General features: G+C 21.8%; 1 protein-coding gene across 1 annotated transcript; it reads left to right on the forward strand.

Moving 5' to 3' along the window:
• Positions 1 to 7,921: 7,921 nt before the first annotated feature.
• Positions 7,922 to 26,215, forward strand: LOC129605448 (uncharacterized). The gene is made up of 2 exons (XM_055515224.1): positions 7,922 to 8,541; positions 25,572 to 26,215. The coding sequence occupies exons 1-2, from the start codon at positions 8,391 to 8,393 to the stop codon at positions 25,859 to 25,861; spliced, it is 441 nt and encodes a 146-aa protein (XP_055371199.1). The 5' UTR covers positions 7,922 to 8,390; the 3' UTR covers positions 25,862 to 26,215.
• The last annotated feature ends 292 nt before the right edge of the window (positions 26,216 to 26,507 follow it).

Here is a 26,507-nt window from a genome sequence, read left to right on the forward strand (position 1 = left end):
AATTAAACATATAACAACTGACATTTTTATAGGGTATTCAAGTTGTTAGTGAAAAAGTAACTTGGGTTAAAGAACTTGCTTATTATTACTTGCAGCTGGAATATACGATGAATTTGTGTAAAGAAAATTTTTCTTTAATAATTATTTAATAATTATTTAATTAATTTTTCTTAATAATTAATTTATTAAGAAAAATTAAAATTATAATTGGATTTTAAATTTTAATTTAAAATTTTAGTAACTTAATAATTATTTTTTTAGAATGATTTCCGCCACAAAAAACAAAGACCAAGAAGAGACTGACAAAACTAGTAAAAATGTCATAAACGGGAACATAAATCAAATTAATTTGGTTCCAAGTACTTCGAAGGATCAGCAAGACAATACGAAATTTAAAAGAAAATTTGATGAAAAATATTTACCAAATAAAAAATTTCGAAAAATTTTATCAGATATAGTTGAAGATAGCACAAAAAATACTGAAATATCTTGGGCTCAGCAGGAAAATGAATATAAAAAATCAAACAATTTATTATGTTTACATGGTGCCGCATACCAATTAAAATTACTTATGCTTTATTTAAAACGTGGAATAGAATTAGAATATTCTTTTCGTTTAAGTGCAGAAAATGAAGAAGCTAAAAAATTTGATGATGTAGTTTTTGAAGTAATAAAACCGAATGGTACTAAAGAATATCATCTTTTACAAGCTAAACATAAAGAGAATGAATCAAAAACAATCGCACTTGCAGATTTATTCAACACAAAAGGTGATTTCAGTTTAATTAAATATTTTCTCACATATCAAGAATTTAAGGATGAAGATTTTTTTCAAGGTGAATTCAAAAATATTACACTTTCCACCAATCTAGATTTTAATTTGAAAGATAAAATTAAAGATGTAAATGGAAAAGAAAATATTTTCATAAAAGATGTGATTGAATTGGAACCACCGGAAAAACAAGAGAATGATATTTTAAATATATTTAAAAATGAAAATCTCACCAGAGATGCAAAACGTTATAATTTCAATGATAATATATTGCCTTTGCTAAAATCAAAACTCAAAAGCGTTCTTGAAAAAAACTTAAAAACTTTAAGTAAAACCTTATTGAACTCAGTTTTAACAAATGAACTTCTGAGATGTAGTAATGAAAGTGATTTTTTCAAACGTTACCATATATTGTTAGCCAAAGAAGTTATTGATATTCAAACTAAAAAATTTCATAATAATTTTATACTAAACCAGAATCTTTCTGACGGAGCAAAAGAATTTAGAACTTTCTTTGAAGCAGAAATCAATAATTATTCCAAATTAAATTTAACTATGAACAATATAAACGATGAAATTTCCAAAAATAAAAATATGGGAATAAATATTGATGAACATTTCGGAATCTACAATGGTCAGAAAGAAAAAAAATGGCCCAGTTGTTCGAATGAAGATTTAAGAGAATTTTTTAATATTTTTGTATTTGCCGTCAATCAACCGAATGAAGAAGAATTGGGTGAAATTATTTCAAAAAATATAAGTAAAGAATTTCGTTCCGCAGCAAGCGAATATGTTTATAACGAATTTTTTATGAAAATGTTAAATTGGCTAAAAGGCAAAGGTCCAAAATTCATTTCGCACGCACACGGGAAAAGTTTGTTTAAAGAAGCGAAAGAAAAATTAAGTGAAATTGAGTTAACTGGACTTTTGTTAAAATATAAATCAAAAATTGAAAATTTAGGAATTAATTTTAATTTAAATGCTATTCAAGAAATGAAATTGGAAAATTTTCTTAATGATTCAAATATGAAAATACTCAATATTTTGACTGACGAAATTAAATTAACTTCTATTAAAGTACATCAAATTCTTCAAATATTGAAAAAAAATTTTATTTTCATGCAAATAAAATCTATGTCGAATTTGCGAAATCTTGTAATGCAAGCTTTTCAAGGTAGAAAATTTAATTTATTAGTAATTGAGCTCAATAAGATAAAAGTTAAAGAAAATATGGAAGAACTAGAAAACTTAAATATTGATTTATATAACATTGTTAATTCAAACAATTATAAGAAAATAATTTTTATATCACAAAAGAACGAAATTGTTGATATCCCTCTTAAAAACCTTTTCATTTCTGGAAAATACCAAGAAAAAGATGACAAAAGAATAAATTTTATTGATCTCACAAAGGAATCACAAGAAAGTTTTTTGAAAAAATCTTCTATTGTTTTTCAAGGGCACGAAATTATTTTAGATATATTAATGATCAAAGAAAATTTATACGATTACATAGATGCATCTTTATTAGCGAAATTAGTTAAAGAACCAAAAATACAGATAGGAACCTCTCTCCCGGATTTAGGTGAGCTTGAAAATTATTTTATTGATCGATCATTTACTCGTCATATTGAAATTTCTGGAGAAATTTTAAAAGAAAAATCAGATTTTTTTATTATGAATTACAATAAAAACGATTTTAATGGAGAACCCGAACATTATCAAGATATTCTCGCAATAAACAATTTATATAATAATAAAAATGAAAAATTTTTTGAAAATCTTTGTAAATATAATTCAGAGCATAACATTCATTGGCTTATAAATTATCAAACAAAACTTTTGTGGAAGAAAACTTATGGTTCTATTAAAAAACTACGAAAATTCTTAAATGAAAAAGGTAAAACAATACCATCAGAAAAAATTTATAATTTAAAGGATGATACAGCAATTATAGCTGCCGATGCCGGTATGGGTAAATCAACTATATTAATGAGAACAGCTCGTGAAATAAAGGAATATGATCCATCATTTTGTGTTTTAAAAATCAATTTACTAGAATATGTTAGCATATTTAAAAAATGGAAAGATAATCAAACAAATATTGGTATTTCAGAAGTAGTACCGTTTTTATATGAAACTTTATGTTCGACAATATATGAAGGTCCTACACTACAAGGAAAAACTAAACATGAAGAAGTAGAAAAAAATGAGCTGGTAGCCACAATTATTCAACTTCTTTTGAACTATTTTTATAATACAAAAAAATTTTTTTTATTTTTCGATGGTTTCGATGAAATTCTTCCACATTACAAAAATGAATTTATGAATTTGATAAAAGCTCTTAAACTAGCCAAACTCAATAAAATATGGGTAGCTACACGACCTTATAATATTGTAACTCTACTTGAATATGAATTAAATGTTTTCTGTTATTCTTTAACATCATTTTCTTATGATGATCAAATTCATTATTTAGAAAAATATTGGAAAAAAAATTTAAATCTTGGAGAAATTGATAAAAATCGTTTTGAAATTTTTACAAGTTATTTAATGCAAAAAATGGAAAGCAAAGATTTCTTATCATTTCCTTTACATATTTATTTAGTTGCAAAAGTATTTCAGAATTTATTTGAACAGTTTTATAATTCGGAAATGGAAATTTTATCAATTGAACAAGAGAAAATTCTTAATGAAAACTCCAATATATCAGCATTATATAAAAATTTTATTAAATTAAAATTTAATATACGTTTTGAAGAGAAATTAATTAGTGTAAATATTGATACACCAGAAATGCAAGAAATTATTGAAGAAAAATACACAAACTTTATTAACGAACATAGACAATTAGCACTTTTTGAGATATTTGATAAAGATTGGTTAAACAAAATACTACCATCTGAAGATATAAGTAAAACATTACAAATAATAGAAAATATTAAAGTAGGAAGTGAAAGAACAGGAATTGTTATAAATATTATTAATGAACAACCACGTTTTATACATCGAACATTTATTGAATATTTTGTTTCAAATTATTTTTGGAATAAATTTCAATTATTAGATATTAATGAAAGTGATAAATCAATTGATTATATTGAATCAACAATATTGCCATCTTTAATTAACACAGATGAAAGGAAAGTAACAAAATTTTTTCAATCTGAAATTAAAACAAACCTGCAAAATAATATTAATTTTAATAAAAGAGAAAAAAAATTGAATATTTTAGCAAAGCATATAATTGAAACTGCTTATACACATAAAACTTATAATCTATCAATTATGTATTTAGTAAAAATAGTAGAATTTTTAATATCACCGAAATATACAAATCATTTACAAATTATAGAAAATTTGGAAAATTTAACAAATTCACAAAAAGAGATATTAATTATGATATGTACTAGAATGGGATATGAAAAACTTCTCAAAATTTTATATGAAAATCTTAATGAAGAATACTTGAAAAATTCTTTGCAGAAAACTGAATGGTACAAAAGTGCATTATGGTTCGCTGCTGAAAATCGTAATATAAATATTTTAAAAGAATTATTAAAAAAACTAAATATAAATTGGAAAGATAGTACTAAAAAAAATTTTACTCAAAGTATATTCATAAAAAATCGCTCTAATATTCTTGAATATTCTTTAATGACAAATGAAATGCATATTAATTGCATTTATCAAAATGATTCTAACAATAATAAACATGTTTTAGCATTAGCAGAATCTCTGAAAAAGGGATATTCATCGGATATAATTAGACTCTTGATTGAAAAATCGAATATCGATTTAATTAATAAATTTATATGCTTAGATTTAGAAGCATTCTTTTATATTAATTTAGGTTTATATAATCAAAATGACGATAATCTAAAACTAGCTATTGAAAAAAATATTGATTTATCTGAATTAATAAATTTATTGTTTTTTGATTTCATTCACAAAAGTTTAGGAAATACTACTGAATGGTTTCAATATTTAGGTGACCCAACAAATATAGACGAAGAGCATTTATTTAGTAAAATTGAATTATTATTAAAATTCGGTATCGCATATAATAATAAAAATATAAAATATGAAAAAACAACTTTACAATATACTGAAATAATGTTTTATATAAATAAATTTTATAATGTTATATATAAATTATATAATAAAGGAGATAATAGTCCATATAAATTATTAAATGTTATTTTAAAATTAATAATTAATGTTTGTAACATTAATAATATTTCAAATACAATTAATTTTTATGAAATAAATTTTAGTCCTAATAAAATATCATTAATTTTTAATAACTATGGTGATATATCAATTGTGCCTGATTATGCAGCAGAATTAATTTTTAAATGTTATAAAGAAAATAATATTGATTTTGTAAATGAAATTTTAAATAGATTTCATTTTTATGTTAACAATATTGATCCAAAGGACACTAATAATTTAAGTAATATCGATCCAAAAGATATTGAATACAATAAATATCGACATTTTTTTAAATTTAAATATATTTTAAAAAATTATTCATATAGAGAAATGCTATATTTAATAGAAAAATGTTTTATTAAACAAAATTTAAATGAAAATCAATATTTCAATATATTTGTACGTAGATTACTTGCGCAAGTATTAGTATTAGTGGTTCAACAAAATTGTGATATTGGAAATGCTACAAATATTATTACTGAAGAAATAAAAAATTCAATAACTTTTATTGAAAGATTAAAAAATATTAAAAAATTAAAAAATAATTTTAATGAAGTATTTTTAATAAAAAATATTACATATGATGAAATAATTGATATACTTGACATAAAAAATATAAAAATAGATACGAATTTTGAAAATGATTTAAAAGAAAATGATTGTCTATTAAAAACGTTTGAATGTGAAGCATTTAAATTATTAAGTGATTTTTGTTCAAATATTTATTCAATAGGTGCTAAAAATACCATTAGTATTATAAAATGGAATCTTAAATTTTCTAATAATATATCAAATATTTTCAATTTATTAAATGAATTTAATAAAATTTATGATGATCTAATGAAATTTATAATAATTGAAAATGAAGAAAATGTAAAAATTACTTTAGAAAATACAAATAAAGAATATATTAAATCAATTATTAATAATCAAAATGATAAATATGGTACACCATTACACTATTCAGCTAGTAAAGGTATGGTTGAAATCACAAAAATATTATTAATATATGGTGCAAATCCAAATCATAGAATAAAAAAATCAAATTCAAATGAATTATTTTTAAATAATATTAATTTGATTAATAATGAAAATTATTATCTTAAAGGATATTTACCATTAGATTTTGCAATAGAAAATAATCATAATGATATTATTCAAATATTATTACCATATCAAAATAAAATCAATGTAATAGAATGTAATTGCTATAATGAAATAATTTCAGATGATAATTTTGTTTACAATATCCAAGATATGTTAAAATTTCTTCAAATAAATGATGAAGTTATAGTTAATAATACAGATACTAATGATAAAATATCTAATATAAATCAAAATTATTTTGCTTTTAATGATCCAAAAACGAAATTTTATTTAAATTTAGGTGAATTAATAACATATATTCCAATAAATGTCTTTGAACAACCAGGAAAATTATACGCTTCTAAAGCTTTTTTAAAACAAAAATAATATCCCAAATATATATTAAAGTACTTGACATAGCTATGTAAAATTATTTTAAGGTAATATTAAAAAATACATTATTTATGTATGTAGTATTTGTATTTAATAATAAACATAAAAATTTAAAATATAGCTTTAAAAATATATTTTGTTTTTTGTTTGTTGATCATATTATAATTACATACATATGTTATTGATCACATTATAAATATTTATTTATAATATAATTTTAAACAATTCTTTTAATTATAGACAGCTCCTGAAATACTTAAGTACAAATTTTATTATTGATGTTATTGTTAAGAGAAATTTTTCATAATTTGGTGGTTTCAAGATAAGCTCACCATTGGACAATAATCATTGGTGCTTAATATTTCAGTAAAATATGCTGTCAATAACCATGCATGAAAGCAGCAAGAAATGTTTTTATACGATCTAATGGAAGTGAATCCTACAAAATACTAAATTTAAAATAACATAAAATTTAACTAATATTATTATGTTAAGCAAATGTTATATGCAATTTCAAAAGACAACTTGTTGAGCTAAATAATTACTCCCTATCTTAGTTTAGCTTAGTTAGTTTGTTTTCATTTATTTATTTTTAAACATTAGTTACAATATAAAAATTATAATCAATGCAATATAGCACCAAGCTACCAAGGCTATCAGCTCTACTTTAGTTTTAAATAAATAATATAGCTAATAAAATCAATTTTTTTTTAAATACGTACCTACATATAATTTTACAAGTCCAAGCAACTTATGTACATATTTGAGTAACATCGCTTACAATTTTAATTTTCTTTTCTTCTCAATTCCTGCCACATACGACAAAAGGTCTGGGAAAGCAAAAAAAAAACTAAATTTTATTAATTTAATAATAAAATTTCAAAAGAAGAAGATACAAAGTTATTCGCACTTAAATAGAATATTCTTTGACAAGTCAAAGTCATTCAAAACATACTTTTTAATCTTTTTGCTTAAATATGCTGCAAAAAATAGATTTTTCAATTCAAAAAAAATATTTTTGTTGCCAATATCATTCACAATATACTTCCAGAACATAATTTTATATACACGTAATATTTAAAAGAATATTTTTGAACGTAATATTTGTAACCGTTAAAATATCGTAAACGATATTATTTTGACAAAAAACAATATGGCAATACTATTGACATTTTACGTGAAATGTCTTTTAAGTAAAATGTCAAAATACTGAAAACAAGTATAAAGGTCAGTTAAACGTCAAAAATTCAAGTAGGCAAAGAATAGCTTGTTTTTTTCCTTTCGTTGTAAAATGCTCACAATTTTGTTTTTAGTTTAATTTAAAGCTTCTAATCGTGTGGAATAATATTTAATGGAAAGAAAAGAAAATAAAAGATAATTTTGATTGCCATTAATTTATTTTCAAGAATTCAAAATTTTTAGTAAAAAATATCATTTGCAATTAAAAATATTTTGTAAATTTTCAATTAAAATTAAAGGAACTGCGCCAAAAAATTATTCAAACATAATTATTAAATTTTAAATAAAAACATTTTAGAATAATAAAATAAAAAACTACATAGCTACATATTACATATTTTATGTATGTGGAATTTTGTTATATTAAAAAGTGAAAACCTCATTTAAGTACATTGATCTAAGTAATTACATAGAAAATAAACAAAAAAGAAAAAAACCAGCCCCCAAAGTATATAAAACAAAAATAAAAATAAACTTTGTATGTAACTTTATATATGCATAAATTTATGTGTATGTGCCTAAAATTATCAACTTGTTTTGGAAAATAAAAACAAGAATAATATAAACATTAAAAATTTACAAAAAATTTAATGAAAGGAATTTTTAATTGCTACTAAAATATATTTAATTATATTCATTAACTAACTAGAAAGACAAGTAAAAAAAAAAATTGAAGAGTGGAAAAATGGATGTCTGCGGAATATTTTACGGTGATTCTAACATGACATACGGTTCAATGCGAAGTGGTTTATATCGGGATTATGAACAATTTCCATATGGAACTTTGGAGAATACAAAAACTTTTCCGTTCAAGGATTCTTATAGTAAAGTTAAAGGTACATACTTAAAAAAATTCATACATTTTAAGCACTACTTATTTAACATTAATTTCATTTTAGAATTAAATATTAGTATACCAGATATTTTGCAGAATTAATATTTTTTTTATTACAACTTTTCAAATCTTTTTTGTTTTTACAACATTACCAAATAAAATCTTGAAAAGTGTACATATATAGAATTTCCACGTAACAAAAGTTAATATTCACGTAGATTATTTTTACACTTATACATATTGATAAATAAAAGTAAAAAACAAAGTGCCTTTAAGTAGGTAGGTATATCTGCTCACTCTAATTCTCGTACATCCATGTACAATGTATCTAAGTATAAGTGGTAATAAACATAAAGATTTACCTACCCAAATATCAATCTGCCTACATGCATTTTTGTTTTTGAACTCTTTTGTATATCTTGACCATATTACCATGGCAAAAACAGTAAATAATGTAATATAATATAGGTATGTGTGTGCATACCTATATATCTATTTACATTTTATTTTGTATATGTATGTAATTTCAAATTAATGAACCAATTTTTTTAGGAGGTTGAAATGTAAACAAAAAAGTTGTAAACAAAAATATTTATCTTTTAAATTAAAAAACAAAAATAATGAACATGACAAAATTAAAAAAACATTTCTACAAAATTCTAAAATATCTTTGTTCATTCACAAAATATTCATAACTTATAAATAAATATTATTTTTATAGTATGTAAACTTATCTATGTGGCACATATTTACATATATGTACTTATATAAATATACCTAGGTATTTATCACATTTAAAATTGAAATGCGTTGCATTTAATATTAAAGATAAATTTATAAAATTGAAACAGTAAAAAAAAGCTAAGTACATTGTATTTAATAAATGAATCAGACAGACAATAATGAGTTCAAACAAAAAAGGTGTGTTATTTTCGCGATATATTTATGAATTCATTCTGCGACTTAATTAATATAAAATCATTTATATGTATGTAAGTACTTGAGTAGGTATTAGCAACAAAGGTATTTACATGTCCATTCTAAAAAAAATATCTCAAGTAAAAAAAATTTTAAAACGCAATTAAATTATAGTTATTTTTTAGTTAATTAATTCGTTGTGATCGGGTACATATTTTCCACCTTGATTAATAAAAAATTTACGCTTTATGAAATGGTGGAGTACTGCAATATTTAAATTACTTATATAAAAAAAGTTTTAATAGTTATTTGGTTAATGCTAAAATTGGATATTTTCGATAATAAATTTTAATTGAATCTTAATTTAGAAACTAAAATTAACAGTATTTTAAGGAAATAAGGTAAAGACCAAAATATTCGACGCAGAAAATTACTCATAAATGATGATATAGTAATTGAGTCACATAATTTTGTATAAGGATTTTTTTTATTACTTACATATATTAAGCAAACTACGTTATTAATAATATAAAGACTTCTCTTCTATAAGGGTTTGAGATCTTTCTTGGTTAATTGGCCTATAAAATTTTCAATAAATTTCTCTTTTAATTTAATAATATTTTTAGTTTCTTCTTAACGGTAATATCAATTTTTAATCCGAAAGATTATTTATTAATTGGTAGTAATTTTTGAATGTCCCTACCATAAGTAATCTTTTCCGAAATATAAAATTCTTTATTTGATTAAAGCTTTGAAAAATCAAAATGCAATGAATAAATTTATATAATAAATTGAAAAATAAAGCAAAAAAAAATATTTATTAATCTAAAAAATAAATAAATAAACCACAAGCGAAGGTAAATATGCATATATAATACATATGTACATATGCGTGTATATTTTTATATATGTATGTATAGAAAATTAAAAGCATAATATTGCGATATCTAAAAATAAACCACACGTTATTAACTTTTTTTTGTATGTAAATTATCATATATATGTACGTATATATATATATATATAATTTCTAATATGATCATACCTATAAAGATCTTGAGTGTTTTGTTTACTACTTGAATAATTTGCGCTTAGTATTAAAAATATCAGTAATAAGTTATCATTTTTCTTTTTTATTTAAAATCAAATTAATCCCAATGTATATTTTGCATACAAATATATACCTTATTTTATACTTTATACTTAAGTGTACAATAAAAATTATAAATACTTGATAATAATGTAAAGCGGGTGATTTTTTCCCAATCTAGTTTTTCATATTTTTTATATTCTTGACAACTTATTGTTGAAATAAGTTGACGGTTTGATTTTTCGCTTAACCAATGGAAGACAAATAATATTTATTACATTAATATTTATTATAATATAAATTATTGAATTATTTAACTACATAACTAAAAATTATTGAACATTTGCTAAGCAACCATCAAATGTTTTGATTTGGTGACCACCGAAATTATGTGATTTAATCATTCTACATTTCTTTCTTTGAGAATTTAACGTATTCTTCTGCATATTCATACGGTATCGTAAACTTTTAGAAGCAATTCAACTAAATTCTGATAAAATTTATTTCGAAATTTATTATCGTATTTCGGATGTACCATTTAAAATGGAATCGTGTCCAGCTTTTACATAAAATTTCATTTAAAAAATGAATGGCAATTAACCGATTGATTGAGTCGAATAAAAATTAAATGAGAATTTGCATTTTTTTAAATTTAAAAGCCATATGCTTAAAAAAAAATCACCTATTACAACTTGTTTGTACATATTTGATATTCAAAACGTGCTTTGAATTCAAAATGAATTTTATATTATAGTAATATACCTGTATTGGACTGCGAATTTAAATATTATTTTTGCTGTTTATAAAATTATACATAAAAATAATAATATCAAAGTATAAAAGTATTATATGTATACATACTAGGTAAAAGCAATAAAATAATTATAAGTTTAAGAGTTGTTTAAATTTTTTTGCTTTTATCTAGCTCAGAAATTTTAATCAAATATTTTAATCTCTTGTTTTTGAAGGTTCGGTTTTTTAAAAAATTATTTTTTATTTCAACATAATTTCCACATAACAACTTAATAATATTTTTCGTAAATAAATATGTAAATATTTTGCTATTTTATTTCGACTATGAAAAAAAATAAAAATATTTTGGGTGCAATTCATAATTTTTTTTGTCCCATTTAAGGTGAAAAGACTTCTGATAGCAACGAATAAAACTTGGAGAATACATACTTAAATTAAAATAGTTGTTAATGACTGAAATGCTCATAAGTAGGAAATATAAAATTAATTAAAAAAATAATTTATAATAATTTTAAACCCTTTTCATTTAGATATAAGTATGTACATGTATGTAGTACCCTTGCATACAAATAGCAATAATATTTGATTACTTAATTATTATTTAAATATTATTTTATGAAAACGTAAATAATATATAAATATATAATTAAATTTACAATTCTAAACATTTTATATTTTTATAAAATAAACAAAAATTAAGTTATTATAGATTGAAATAATCATATAGAAAAAATATGAAACATGTATACTTGTTAAAATTTTTAAGTATGCAGATGAGAACCTGACCTTTGTAATCATAGTAAGTACGTTTAACATTTGTTAATTGATTACCATATCAACTATAAATTATTATTATGCTTATATTTTTTATAATAATAAATGTGATTATACTGTTAATTACACAGTTTTAATCAGATGTTTATTTATTAAACTTTATTCTTTTGATTAAGTATTTAAAATAAATAAAGATTGTATAATTTTCTTTTTTAAAAAAAAAAGGCATAATTTAAAAATTTTATGATTATTATTGATTATCGGACAAAGTTTGGAATGCGACAATCAAATTTATCTTAAGTAATTATAATTAATGGAAAGTTCGGCCGTTTACAAAACTTAATGTAAAAATATGAATTAGCAGCGCTGAAATAAACTAAATCAAAATAAATTCTTTATAAAATAAAAAAATAAATAAGATCAAAAATATAATTTTGTTGATATTTTTAAGCTTATTTTGCACTTTTATTAAATATTTTCTTAAATATACTATTTATAACTTTACACAAGGTTATTTATTATTCTGTAAGAAAAATATTTTGTATTATAACATTCAGACCTACATACATATATATATTAACATATTAACATTGAAATATAAAAATTTTAAATTTTTATCAAAAAAAAAACAGAAACTATTTTTGAACAAAACCACCAAATTAATTCGGTGATTTATAAGGTGAGACGCATAGAAATCAAAAATGAATTCGTGAATGATTACAAAAAAGTAAAATTTCAATTTTAGTTTACATTTTTATTTTATATAAAAGTTATCAAACAATATTTACACACAAAAATAAAGTAAATAAGACTATGTGGCTTTTTTATTATTGCTTAATTTTATATATGTGTGTACAACACGCGTTTGATAATCGAAAAAGAAATGAAAATAAGCAGCAGTCTCTTGTTGTATTTTCAATATTAAAATAAAAGCAAGAATAATAAAATGTTAAAATGAATACGTGAATTTTCGCACATAAACAAAAAATTAAAGAAAATATGAGCATACAAACAAAATTTTCTATATTTATGTAGGTTATAATATTGAATGAATAAAAATATAAGGAAAGAGCGTGCGTATAGTGTAGTAAATTTTTAAATTTAGTTTTATATTAATAGCATATGGTTATATTTATAATTTTCTGGTTTCAAAAGGAAATAAAGTTACCAGGCATGTTGAACTCAGTAAAAATTAATAAAGTATTATTATTAAAAAATTATATAGAAATTTCTGTTAATAAATTTAAAAATGGTAGACTCAGCTTTTTATAACAACTGTTTAATAGCAAAAATAACTTTTGTGCAGGCGAAGAAATAGAATTAATTACAACATTAAAATACAATTTAAAAATAATATATTAAAATTGTTTGAATAATACATAAAATTTTAAAGTATTCGTGAGAAAAAGGGAACGACATGCAGTACGACCAGATAATTGCAGCCTAAGCTACATAGATCTACATCTCTCCCTCGGTGAGATATCGGGACTTTGACCGGGGACCCGACTAACTGGGTTATAACTATAAACATACATTGTCTGATTGGCGAACATGGTAAGAGGATGTTTCGCTAACGATATCTGCGGGAGTGACGAGATGAAGGACGAGTTCAGTTTTGACAAGGGATACTTTGAATCGCATTTCTTTTTACGAGCATCTGGCGAATGTTAATGCCCCGGATCTAATCCGGTTTAATAAGGATTCGGGCTGGTTCAAGTGAGGTTAGGGATATAGATATCCAGAGCCTGTGTGGGCTTAATGTAGCCTTTGGTAGCTGTGTAAGCCTAACCTGACATAAATAAAAGTATTGAATTTTACTTTATTCTGAGAACAAAGAAATGGTAGTATAATATAAATTTTAAATCATATAACAAATTTAAAATGATACTTAAAGGAGAATATCACAAAGTACATATAAATGTGCTTCTTCATAAAAATAAATTTGAGGAACTAAGTCCAAAATTGATTCTATATCACTTTCAAAAAAAAAAAATTTAGATAAAAATTCATTTCGAAAGTTTATCATAATTTCTTTGTTTTTCATTAAATAATTTAGTAAAGTTCATTAAAACTTTAAAATTTCAATGTATATAAGTTTATTCCTATATAGTTTAATCTTAATCATTTCGTATAATCAAATTATAGTATAATCAAAATCGGATATAATAAAGTTTTGTGCACACTTTTGAAACTTAAATTCAAATACATACATAAACAAAATAATTATATAAATATTTCTTATTGCATACATGTGTGTTTTAAGATTTTCTTTCTACTTGTCGGATTAAATTCAATTTTTAACCAAAAAGTAAATTATAAAAAAATTTATTGTAAACAAATTTAAAATAAAAAAATAAATACAATTTGTCTGGATTTTTACGCAAATTGCTTGAGCATAACTAAGTATATATTTGCAAATAAATTGAATAAGTAATTTAAGCAATTAGTTATTATTTTAAATAAATATTAAAATATTAATTACGAATTGATTAGAATATAATTTATTATTTACGTAAGTAGTCTTACTTTTCTATTGATAATTATTAAAATCTTCAATAAGAAATATTATTTAATTAATTAAAATTCGAATGTAAAATGAAAATTCAATAAATTTAAAAAATGAGGAATCGGTAAATTTCAAAAATTAGAAAGAGAGCTTATAAATACCTCTACACAATCAGGAAGACTTATTTAATTTCCCGGAATTATAAATATATTCATACATTAAATTGATAAGTATCTCGAACTATTGTATAAGGCAACAAATTCAAAGTATTCTTAAAATCAAGGTCTAAATTATTTTTAAACATATCTGCAAACCCTTTAATTAAATTACAAGTATACACGAGTAAAAAAACGTTTTCGTTCCGTATATTTACCTAATACTCGTAATTATTTCTTTGTTTGTCAAATATTTTTTTTTAATTAAATATTAAACAATTATATACTTTCACAATAAAGAATGTTTTTTTTTTTTTTTTGAGTATTCAAACCTTCAAGTTTTATCTTATCTTTCGTTTTCTATTCATAATTTAAACAATTTTGAATTCAATTTAAGTGTCCTTTATCAAAATAATAATTGATTGAATTGTTTGAAAAATTCTAAAATTTTTGACGTAATTCTATGAATTTTATTATTTTTATAATTTCTTCGGAAAAGTATGTATATAGGAAATCTAGTTTTTTCTAAGTCTTTCTAAATCGGTATAAACTTAAGAAATCGTAAATTTAATTCGTATTACTTAAATATAATAATAATAATAATAATAAAATAATTTTATTGTTTTGATATTTTTATCGGAATACCTTGTGCCAAAATTAATTGATGAGGTGATCATATAGTGAATCATAAAGGTTTTGTAATTAAGCCCAATTATATATTTACTTGAATAAGGAACGTTCATTATAAGCACTTTTCTAACAAAAAATTTTGAAAAGAGGTGCTTATTAGTTTAACTCTGCCCGTGTCAGACACACAACTATTACAAATTCTACTACGTTTAAGGCAGAATGCTAAAGGCAAACGCAGATTGGTATCCAAACACTTCTTCTATTGTAGTATAGTTGAGTAATGGTTTGAAATGACAAAGTGGCCGCTATTCAATTCAATTAAAATTTAATTAATGTTAATTAATTTGGTTATCATCCAATTTTGAACTCTTAAAAGTGCTTCTTTGCAAACCGATCAATGGTTTATTTTAGCATTTTTTAAACTATCTACTTAATTATTGTGTAAATTATAACTTTTTATAATTACAACTTTTATAATTTAAATTGGACTGAAATAATTATTATTGTTTTATTACTATAATTAATGTACGAAATTTCCTTTATTACAATTTAAAAATTGAATAAAGAAAAATATTTTTTTTTATTGTTATATTTTAGAATATAATAAAGTTATAGTGCTAATTTATTTAAGGTTATAGTTGCCAGACACATTTTTTCTTTGCTAATTCTCTCTAATTTTTCCTTTTTCTTTTATGATTATTTAGTATATGAAAGGCTATATAATAATTATTAAAAATAATATTTTAGCTTATATAAAAGTTAATGAACAGAAGATAAGATAAGCGGATTATAAACTTAATATTAGAATTAACTTTAAACTAAAATCTAAATTTAATCAGTAAACATTATAAAATTTATATTTTGTTTCTTATTATTTATGACCTACACAATATCATTAAAGTTTTAACCTGCTCTATTAAATAAAAAAAAAAATATAATTAAAATAAATTTTAAATTTTTTTAAATATTTTCTATATAAAAAAATTGTTTTAAACTGATTACAGAATTAAATTAGAAGCATTAGTATCTACATATAGTTGGACAAGGAAATGAATCTTAGACAGCTATAGTTTATGCTTATATATACCCTTAATGATTTCCTCCATAAGTCATTCTATAAGTAGTTCAAAATTTTTGACTCCTTTCTAAAGTCATATTAAAATACATATTTTGGGCATAATAAATAATAAGCATCTAAAATTAAAATATAGTTAGTTAATTAATATGGTCGGTGGTTCGACCAGCCTACCCCAATTGGCACAAATGTTGCGTTTTTCTATTACGACCCTGTGACTGTCAGGCCTATGCTACCCAATTATTTTGAGAAATGTGTCTAAATCCCCGATGGAATCCCCAACGTCAATCTACGATACTTCGTTCAAGCACGTCATGTTTACTTCGCTTAACTAATTTATTACTAGTAAAGTGATTACAGATTATGTATATATGCACATAATTACATGTTCAAACATTATAAAAATTATATTACCTAATTCTGTTATAATCATATAATTATATGGAGAATGTAATGTAATATACAATCACAATATCAAATATAATTTAAATAAATAAAAGTTTTGATTGAAATCTATACCATGTGATAACACTCTAATATTAAAATATTGAATGAATAAATTATAATGTATAGGTAATGTGATATTATTATGTATGCATATATATACTTGAGTATTAATATATATACCTAATACCGCGAGTAATACACAATTTACAAATTGAAAAAAAGCAGAAACTTTTGTATAACCTTCAGATCACAAAACTACATAAGATACATACATAACAAAGAAAATATTGCTACTCTTTATATGCATATAAACACGTAAAAAACTGGTTAATATTTCACAATAACAAAAAATCAAGAAAAACACAAAAAATATATGATTGCAACATTGAATTACAACATTAATTTCATACATTTTGTTGTAGATTGGCGTTGTTATTTTATCCGCACGCGTATTTATATAAAAATATATTTATACAAGTGTATAATAAGTGGAGGGATATATGCTATAAGTCTATTATAACTTTGTGTTCCATTTATAATACTGAAATAATAATTTTTAACTTTACATGTTCAAAGACATGCGGCGAGTAGAAGACAGTAAATTAAATTTGTTTTCTTTCTAATCTAATATACTTAATTATGTACATACAAATTTTGTATGTCCATTCAAATATACAGTCCATTTACCATTGTAAATTAAGTTCGTATCATGAATTCCGTTCGTAAATGTTTAAAATTTTATATCTTAAATATAAAGTAAATTTCTTAAGTATATGCAATGGGAAATAACCATGAACATATTTAGTGATATTAAATCTAATAGCTGTTAGATCTGTAACCATATGTTTTATGAATCATCTCAATAACTTCGATTGATCAACTTTCCAGAATGTTCGATGTATCTTAAAATTGGACATGGGAATTGTAACCGCTTCTCGTTTCATGTGTGATATCTTATTTATTATAGGAAACTAATATACATTAAAAAAAAAACTGCCACATTCATAATATTAAATTCAATTATATTTATTTGTAAATTATATATACATTATATTTATTTACACATATAAGTATATAGGTATATATACAAACAAATTGTATAGTTGTTTACCTTTTAGCTTTTTGTTTACTCTTTTTTTTTTTTAGTTTAAATTTAGTTTATAATATCCGTAATAAAACTGTTTAACAAATATTTTTAAATCAAAACAAATTTTCGCGCAAATTATCAAATTTATTATAATAATATATGATAATAACATACCTAGGAGTTATTTAATATAAGTATATAATATAAAAAAATTAATTCTACATGTGCACGTATATTTTATATAATTCATTATTTTTAAAAATACATATTTGAAAAGAAACATTAAGTTAGAATAAAATTTTGTATTATTGTCACGTGTTTTAATTTAAATTTCGCTCGGTTACTGTACAATTAGATAAAGGTCGCCCAATTCAATAATTTATCCCCTTTAAATATTCCTGCTATTGAACTATTCGTTTATGCTCATATAATTTAATAAAATTTTGTTGCCCATTATTTAAAACCCTAAAATTCTTATCTAATAATTTGTGTCATGCTAGCTGCGGTACAACCTAATCATAATTTAATTTATATGTATACTTATACAATTCATTTGCTTAGTAAATCCAGAAACTTAATTCTATGATGCTCAACAACAAAATGATTTTTTTAGGGGTTTGAGAAGGTCATATGTATATACACAAATAGGTAAATTTTTTTTTTCTAAATTTTATTCTAGAATGTTTACATTTAGTTTACTTACGTATAAACTAACAAGGCTTTTTCTTATTTAAAAAATTTTAAGGTTAAATATTTTAGTCATATTATTAATGTACATATAGTATGTATATACTTAATGCTTTTATCTTAATTTATTAATTTTATGAAAATTCGTTAAATAAATTCTATTATACTTATTGTACCAAGTATACATAAAAGTAAAATTCTAAAATTTTTAACCTTAGACAATAATTTTCTTTTATTCATAAAAAAAAGTCTCTATATGTAAATAGTTATTCTGTAAGAGAAGGGTACCCCGCCCAGCCAATTGTCTCTTTAAATAGTGTGAATAAGTTGATTTTCAATTTTTAATACCTCAAAATTATTCATATATGACATGCAAGAAAGAAAAATATGACATAAAATATGACATAATCCAAGAAAAATTTGTAATTTTACTGTAAAAGCTTTTAATTTAAGAAAAAATTGTGAAAATTAGTGAACTAATGCAAATTAAGAATATCAAAAAAATTACGATAAAGTATACCGCGATTACGCGACATTTAGAAAAACAGCTTTCTTTCTATTTCTTTTTTGCAGTAAATAGATAAAAAACAAATTTAAATATAAATAAAATATATATTTGTTTATTCAAGTAGATAAATATAATATAAAATAATCTACCCTAATTTGTAATTTAAATTATTTTAAAGCTGTACTCATATATAGGATAGGAATTTGAAGCGGATGTATGTGATATTTGAATATGAAAAAATTTTCCATTTAATTTCCTTTAGTAACTAAATGTGTACCTTAAAGGCAAGCACTTATATATATACATAATTAGTAATTTTATATACAACACAATAATTTGATAGCTTCTTCATAAAATTTTATACATATATGCCATTTATGCTAATATAAATAAAGTATTAAGACAAGGAGAAATTATAATTTGATAATTAAAAATTTTAAAATTTTCAATAATTGAAAAATTATTTTCTTTTCTAAATTACAATCTAATAAGTTTTATAAATACATATATAGCCGATAAATAAGAAAATAATCCATAATTATGTAAGTAATTTAAATAAATAACTACGTAGACCTATATACAATATTCATAGCAAATAGGTAAATTACTTGTTTTTTAATTTGTAATTATTATTCATTTTTGTGTTTGTCTAATAAGAAATTGAATATAATTTATGTATATCTTAATAAATAACTATTATTATTATTATTAAATAATATAATTCTATTGATTGGAAAAACCTTAATAATATCAATTTCAATTGAAAAACAAAATAAAATTTATGACTATTTATGTAATAAAAGATTTGATATGTACAGGGTTTTAGAATATGAAATACATCCCTAAGTTCTACAAAACTTGCAGTTAGGCCTTTATTACTGAATTTTGATTCTGAGTTGAAATAATAAAATATCATAAAATTCTTGATAAAAATCTACAAATCAGTTTGTTAATTATGCAAGTTTAGCACACCTTAGAGTGGTCATTTTTCTATTGCCCCAAAATTTTTTGAAATCGACAGCTTCTACGCACATATTGTGCGATATTTATAGCAATAGATAGCAAGTAATAAGAATCGTAATTAATTTGTACTAACCGTCTATTAAAATTTTAATAATAGCAATGATTTTAAATAATAATAGGTTCGAGACTACCGTTATTTGGACACACTTGTACTAACTATATACAATAGAGGTGTAAATTATAGTTGAAAAGTGTTATATAGTTGTTATATAATTTATTTTGTATGTTAATTAACAGTTCTCATGCTTACATTTAAGAATTTCTAGAAAAAAAATTAAATTATTTAGAAAATAAATTTTATATTTTTGTATTTACATTGATGCAAGATGATTCAATAATAAGTACTATAGTAAAGTCTTGCCTTAAAGACCTTAATGATCTCTTTGAAGAAAAATTTACTCGCAGTTCATATCTTTTGTTAACCGGATGATAATAGCAAGTAAAACTCTACCAAATTTTTTTAAAGTTTCAAAAATTATGGAAACTTGGCACCCATATATAGTTAGGCATAAAAAATTTTTCTATTTTTAATTTTCTAACTAAACTATATGGTATAAATAATATTATACTCATTACCGAACCATCCTACATTTGTACATTTACATGAATTACAAAATTTTTAATAAAATATTACATTGTAACATGTTTGTCACGTCTTTGAATGATCTATGATATACAATTTAACTCGCATAATATAAGAAACTAGTTTTTAAATTAAAAATTCATTTCCGAAGGGCATATTTTACTTTTCCGAAGGGCAATAGACTTGTATCTGTTTACGCACTAAACAAAATACTGTTGAACTCATTTTTGCTTTTTTAAATTAAAAATATCAAATTATATTTGAATATCAAACCTGAATAATATAAAATGGAAACACATTTAAGTACGCATTGCATTAAATAGAAACATATTCATTTAAATGCGCAATTAAAATTCAAAAATATTAAATTACGTATTTAAAAAAAATTTAAATAATAATTAAAATTTTTCGAATCAGTTTTTCTACTATATGTTCCACTGTACACCTGCAACGAAATATAAGTATCTTATATTAAATAAGTGCCCACAAAACCGAATATACCACATTAGATGTGATTTAATTTCGCTGGTTTTAATTGTTAATTTGTTCTTAATATTATGTTTTATTTTATCATGTTTGTACATACATGAAAAAATAAATGTTGCAGGGGTTAATATGTATAATTACAATTTTTAAAATAGTATATTGTAAATTAGATCCCATAAAAAGTTATAGACATCTAGAGTTGTTGAGAATTTGTGGCAAACACATGAATTGCAGTATTAAAAATATTATAATACAAAATTCAAGGTTAGTTTAAAATTAAAAACTATGTTAATTGGTGCTCTAATAATTTTCATAATGTTCCTAACTATTCTGTAAATTTATTATTCAAACACTCAACTTATTCGTACACACTTTTTATTAAAATCTCTTTTATTCTAGAAAAATTTTATTTAATATGCTAAATTTTTAATTAGAAAAAAAAAAATAATAAAATTTTTTCAAATATAGATAAAGCTTTTTTTTGTTTTATGGAATAATAAAATCAAAAATAGCGACACACAACCATAATTATTTTAAAAAATTATCAAAAAATTTTTTTCATTTATAAATAGGTACATGTGAACTTTAGAAAATATAACAAGTTGTTATTCAAATCAAGTACATTGTATTTGAAGCAAATAAAATTTAATTCGAAAAAGTTGCAAACAAAAAGATTCTTCTCAAATTGTTCAGTTCTAATTTTGAACTATAGAATTGCACTGTGTATATTTTAAAAGCTACAGCTGCAAGTAAACATTTCTGAAATTTCACGCAACAATGCATTTTTAATTCTCTAACTGCGTTTGCTTAATAATTATGAAACAAACGATAAATTTTTGAAGTTGTCAATCAATGCAAAAAGGTTTTCTTAGTTTTAAAAATGTGGACTCATGCTGTGTTTTCAGAAGAACCTGAATAAACGATGATATTTTGCAATAATTATTTGTAAAAAGTAGACTAATGCAGGGTCTTAATTGTTAATTTAAATTAACTTTAATTAAGTATTTAATGCTAATTTCATTTTTTATTCTTATTAATTTTCTGAAAGTAAAAAAATTCTACAAACACTTAAAATGCATTTTTATTTTCTTGTATAATTTCCATTTGAAATGTATTCAAAAAATTTACAATTCAAATTATTTAAGGTTTAAAAACTAGAAATATATTACAATTAAATAAAACTTTAAATAATTTCTCTGATAATTGTTTTATTTTTTAAACTAAAAGGTGAGAAATTGCACCTAACTATTAATTAATAATAATTAATTCTAAAAATGTGCTTAAAGCTTAAATAAATTAAAAAAATTTAAAGACTGCTCTATAGTATTTACTAATTTAAAATTCATGCATAAAATTTAGATAAAACTAGAATTTAATAGATTTTTAAATTTAATAGAAATTTTATTTTTATAGGAATAGGTATAATGAATTAAAATCAAATTTTTAATTAGGTTTATTAGATATATTTAAGTATTGGATATTTCGTATGTCTCCAAAATAATAGTATAAAATATTATTTGAGTTCCATTTACGTGTTCAAACTACTTATGAGTAGCTAAAATTGTGCCTACAACTACATATAATACCTCGAACAAATGCGTAGATAATTTTTGCAGTTATGTTGGTTTTTTCCGTTAGGTAGAAATAGTATTTTTCATTTACAGCAGATGGATCGTTTGTTTTTGGAGCTATTTTGGCATTTAATTATAATATTTGAAATGTGCGTTTTTTCAATAAATTGGTATTTGAACACTCAAAAACGAAAGCTATTTGGAAAAAAAAATTGTTATGCCAAAAAGAAATTAACGTTATGTAGTATTACTCATATACCGAAAGAGACTGTTCCATTTACAAACTACGCATATATTGGAACGCAAATATTACTTATGGTTTTCAGATTCATTTTGCAAAGCATAAGTGTAGATTATCAATTATTTTAATTTTTTTTTTAAGAAAGAAAATAGCTATTTTTGAAATTAGAATAATAATATAATTAAAAATTGTTGATAAATTCATGTTCTTGTATTTCCTTCCCAACATTCTATATGTATATGTATATGTATTATTAAATTATATTTGATTTTTTTCCTTATAGTATTCAGCACAAAAAATACTAAACAGTTCAAGAGTATTCAAATAATCATCAAATAATTTTCAAAACTGATTTTTTTTCCAAATATTTGATTTTATTTCTATAATAAAACGCTAAAAATTTATTGATATCGTAAATATATTCGAAAATTTTCTATAGAATTCGATAAACATTAATTTTTTTTTTCTAGTTTTTGATATCCAAATATTGAAAGTGCTTAGTTTAAATTTAAAAATTCAAATAAATAAATTTATGTACATAATAATTATACATGTATATATATATGTACATATATGATAATACTTATAATACAGTTACATATTTATATTTGTGATACGAATGTGTGCTAAATCTTTTAATATATTTTTTGATTAAAAAACGATTATTCGAATTGCCAGATAATCGAGATTTATGAATTCAACCTACAACAAAATCGATGACATTAAATTTGCTTGCAATGTTTTTACAATATTACATATTCTATATTATAATCTATATCTTATGACTGTCAAATATATATAGATACATAGAAAAGTATGTAGTTAAGAAGAAAATATAAATATACGCATACACCTTTTGAGATAGCAAAACATTTTAATGAGAGAATAAACTAGTTTCATAAACAATAGTACTTACCCCTATTTAATAGTATTTTTATAAAAAAACAGTATTGCATTTATAGACTACCAACACTACTCCGAAGTAGTGTTGATTTGAAGTGTTGTAACCATTAAAAAGAAACTCAAACAATAATTATTGTAAAATTACAAGAAATTAAAAAATAATGTTTTTCCGTATTAGTAGCGTAATTGGATCTACTCTCTTTTAATGGCTTAATATATATATATAATATTACATGTATTTATTACTATAAATAATTATATGATGACTTACCAAACAGAAAATCTTCCATTCAAAAATTAATCTTTCCACAAGCGGAAATTATCACTTTATTTGTACATTTAAAAGTATTCACATTACTTAAACATCAAAAATTCTCACTTAAGCATGGAATTTTTCCAAAAATGGCAATGATGATTACGAAGAAGTATACCTATATTTTCATTTGCAAGTACATACGCGTATATAAAGTCATAAATTTTTTTAGATTATTAGCTAAAAAAATAAAAAAATTTAAACAACATGAGTAATAATGTTAATCACATAATAAATTTTTATCACATTTTGTAGTTTAAGTCACTTACGTATACACCCATAAATGGATACATGTTCATTATAACATAGTTTCCACTTTGATGTACTTTGTATGTATGTACTTTAATTAAATTTAATTTTTTAATCTTCCACATATTATCAGAAAAAATCAAATTAATTTTCAAAACAAAATTTTGGACGGTTTTATCTTATTTTATTGGATAACTACATTACTTATACTCAAATGGATAAAATAGAAGAAATCAAAAATTTAATATGTGATCAAAATTTGAATAATAAAAGGGTTTTCCCCGCAAAAATTAAAATACGATTGCAATTTTAATGACTCTTGCAGTTATACTTCAAAAATGCTATAATTGACACAAAGAGCTCTTAAATTTTATCGTAAATATTGCTTATTAACAAAAAAGTAAAACAAAAGATTGTCAAACACTCAAACTACATGATAATTAGTATCCAACGGTCAACTATAATTTATATATATATATAACTAAATATTAATTTAAACATAAAAGAATTATAAAATTTTATTTTTTTAATCAATTCCAATTCTACACAATATCAATGATCGTATGCAAAATCTTAAAATTTTTTTTAAATCAAATAAGAAAATTTTTTATACATTTTACATGTTTAAAGCTATATTGTATATTTGGCAACCTTAAAATAATTTAAAAATGTATTCATTAATGGATTATGGAAATAAAAGTCTTTTTAAGTAAATTTTAAATTTAATTTTTCTGAATTTTTATTGTACAAGTTTTTAAAATATACAATGAAGTCATCTAGCTCTAGCTTTCTATAATTTTGTCTATAAAATGTATATAGAATTAAAATGCCTCCTAAATTAAAATTATTGAAGTAAAGATTTGAGTTAGCAAATTCTCAATTAAATAATTTAGCACAATAATGAATGATTTGAATTAAAATTTAAATGAAAATTAAATTCAAAAACTTTTTTTACTAAACAAAACCTTTACCTTATAAATTCTTAATATTTTAAATTTTCAACTAATTTTAATCATTTTATATTTATTTTAGAAAAATGTGAAATGGTTAAAACACAAAAGAATGGAAAACAAGTTTGTCCTTTTTGTAAGGAGCATAAAAAACGTCCCCTGATTTCTTATTTACGAAGAAGAGATATCCAAAAGAATCAAGAAAAAATTTGCGAGGAAGAAGAAGAAGAAGAAGAAGGAGTAGAAGAAAATATTAATGATGAACAACAAGTGAACAATATAATTAAACATTGTACAAGAGAAAACAGGAAACATAATCATTCTCATGAATTACCAACAGTATCAGAATCAAATGACAAAACAAAATTATAACTTTAAATTAAGATTGAAATAAAAAACAAAAAAAAAATTATTAAAATTATTATAATTTTATATAATAATTTTAAGGTTGTATAAACAGCGAAATGATCAAAACTAAAAAATTAATATGTACACATAAAATTTGTAATATTAAAAAAAAAGAAAAATAATAGTACTCCGATAATTGAAAAAAAAAATATAATTATTTTTACCCTCTTATTGCGAAATTTAAGATTTTATATTATTTAAAATAAACTACATTATTTAATGTAAATTCAATTACTTTTATAATATCAAAATTTATTAATTAAATTAAAAAACAAAATTTGGTAATAACACAATAAAAAAATATATAATTTTTTTTTTGTTCTAAAATGACTGAAATTTTCTAAAATATAAAAAAATTATCTGTTTTTCTATACAATAATAAAAAATTTTTCTATTGTTTATTAATTTTTATATAATATTTTACACTTTTCATACAAAATAGAATTTGTAATGGTTACAAAGATAATTTATGATAACTTTAAGTGCATTTCATTATAAAAAAATATTAAAAAATTACAATAACTAAATATATATGTAGCATTTAAATTTTTTTTAATATGAAATTTAATTAAAATAATTTGAATATAAATATATATAAATATTACTTTTT

The sequence above is a fragment of the Condylostylus longicornis genome, unplaced genomic scaffold (assembly GCF_029603195.1).
Source record: "Condylostylus longicornis isolate FDR11 unplaced genomic scaffold, ASM2960319v2 ptg000013l, whole genome shotgun sequence".
NCBI classification, from domain to species: domain Eukaryota; kingdom Metazoa; phylum Arthropoda; class Insecta; order Diptera; family Dolichopodidae; genus Condylostylus; species Condylostylus longicornis.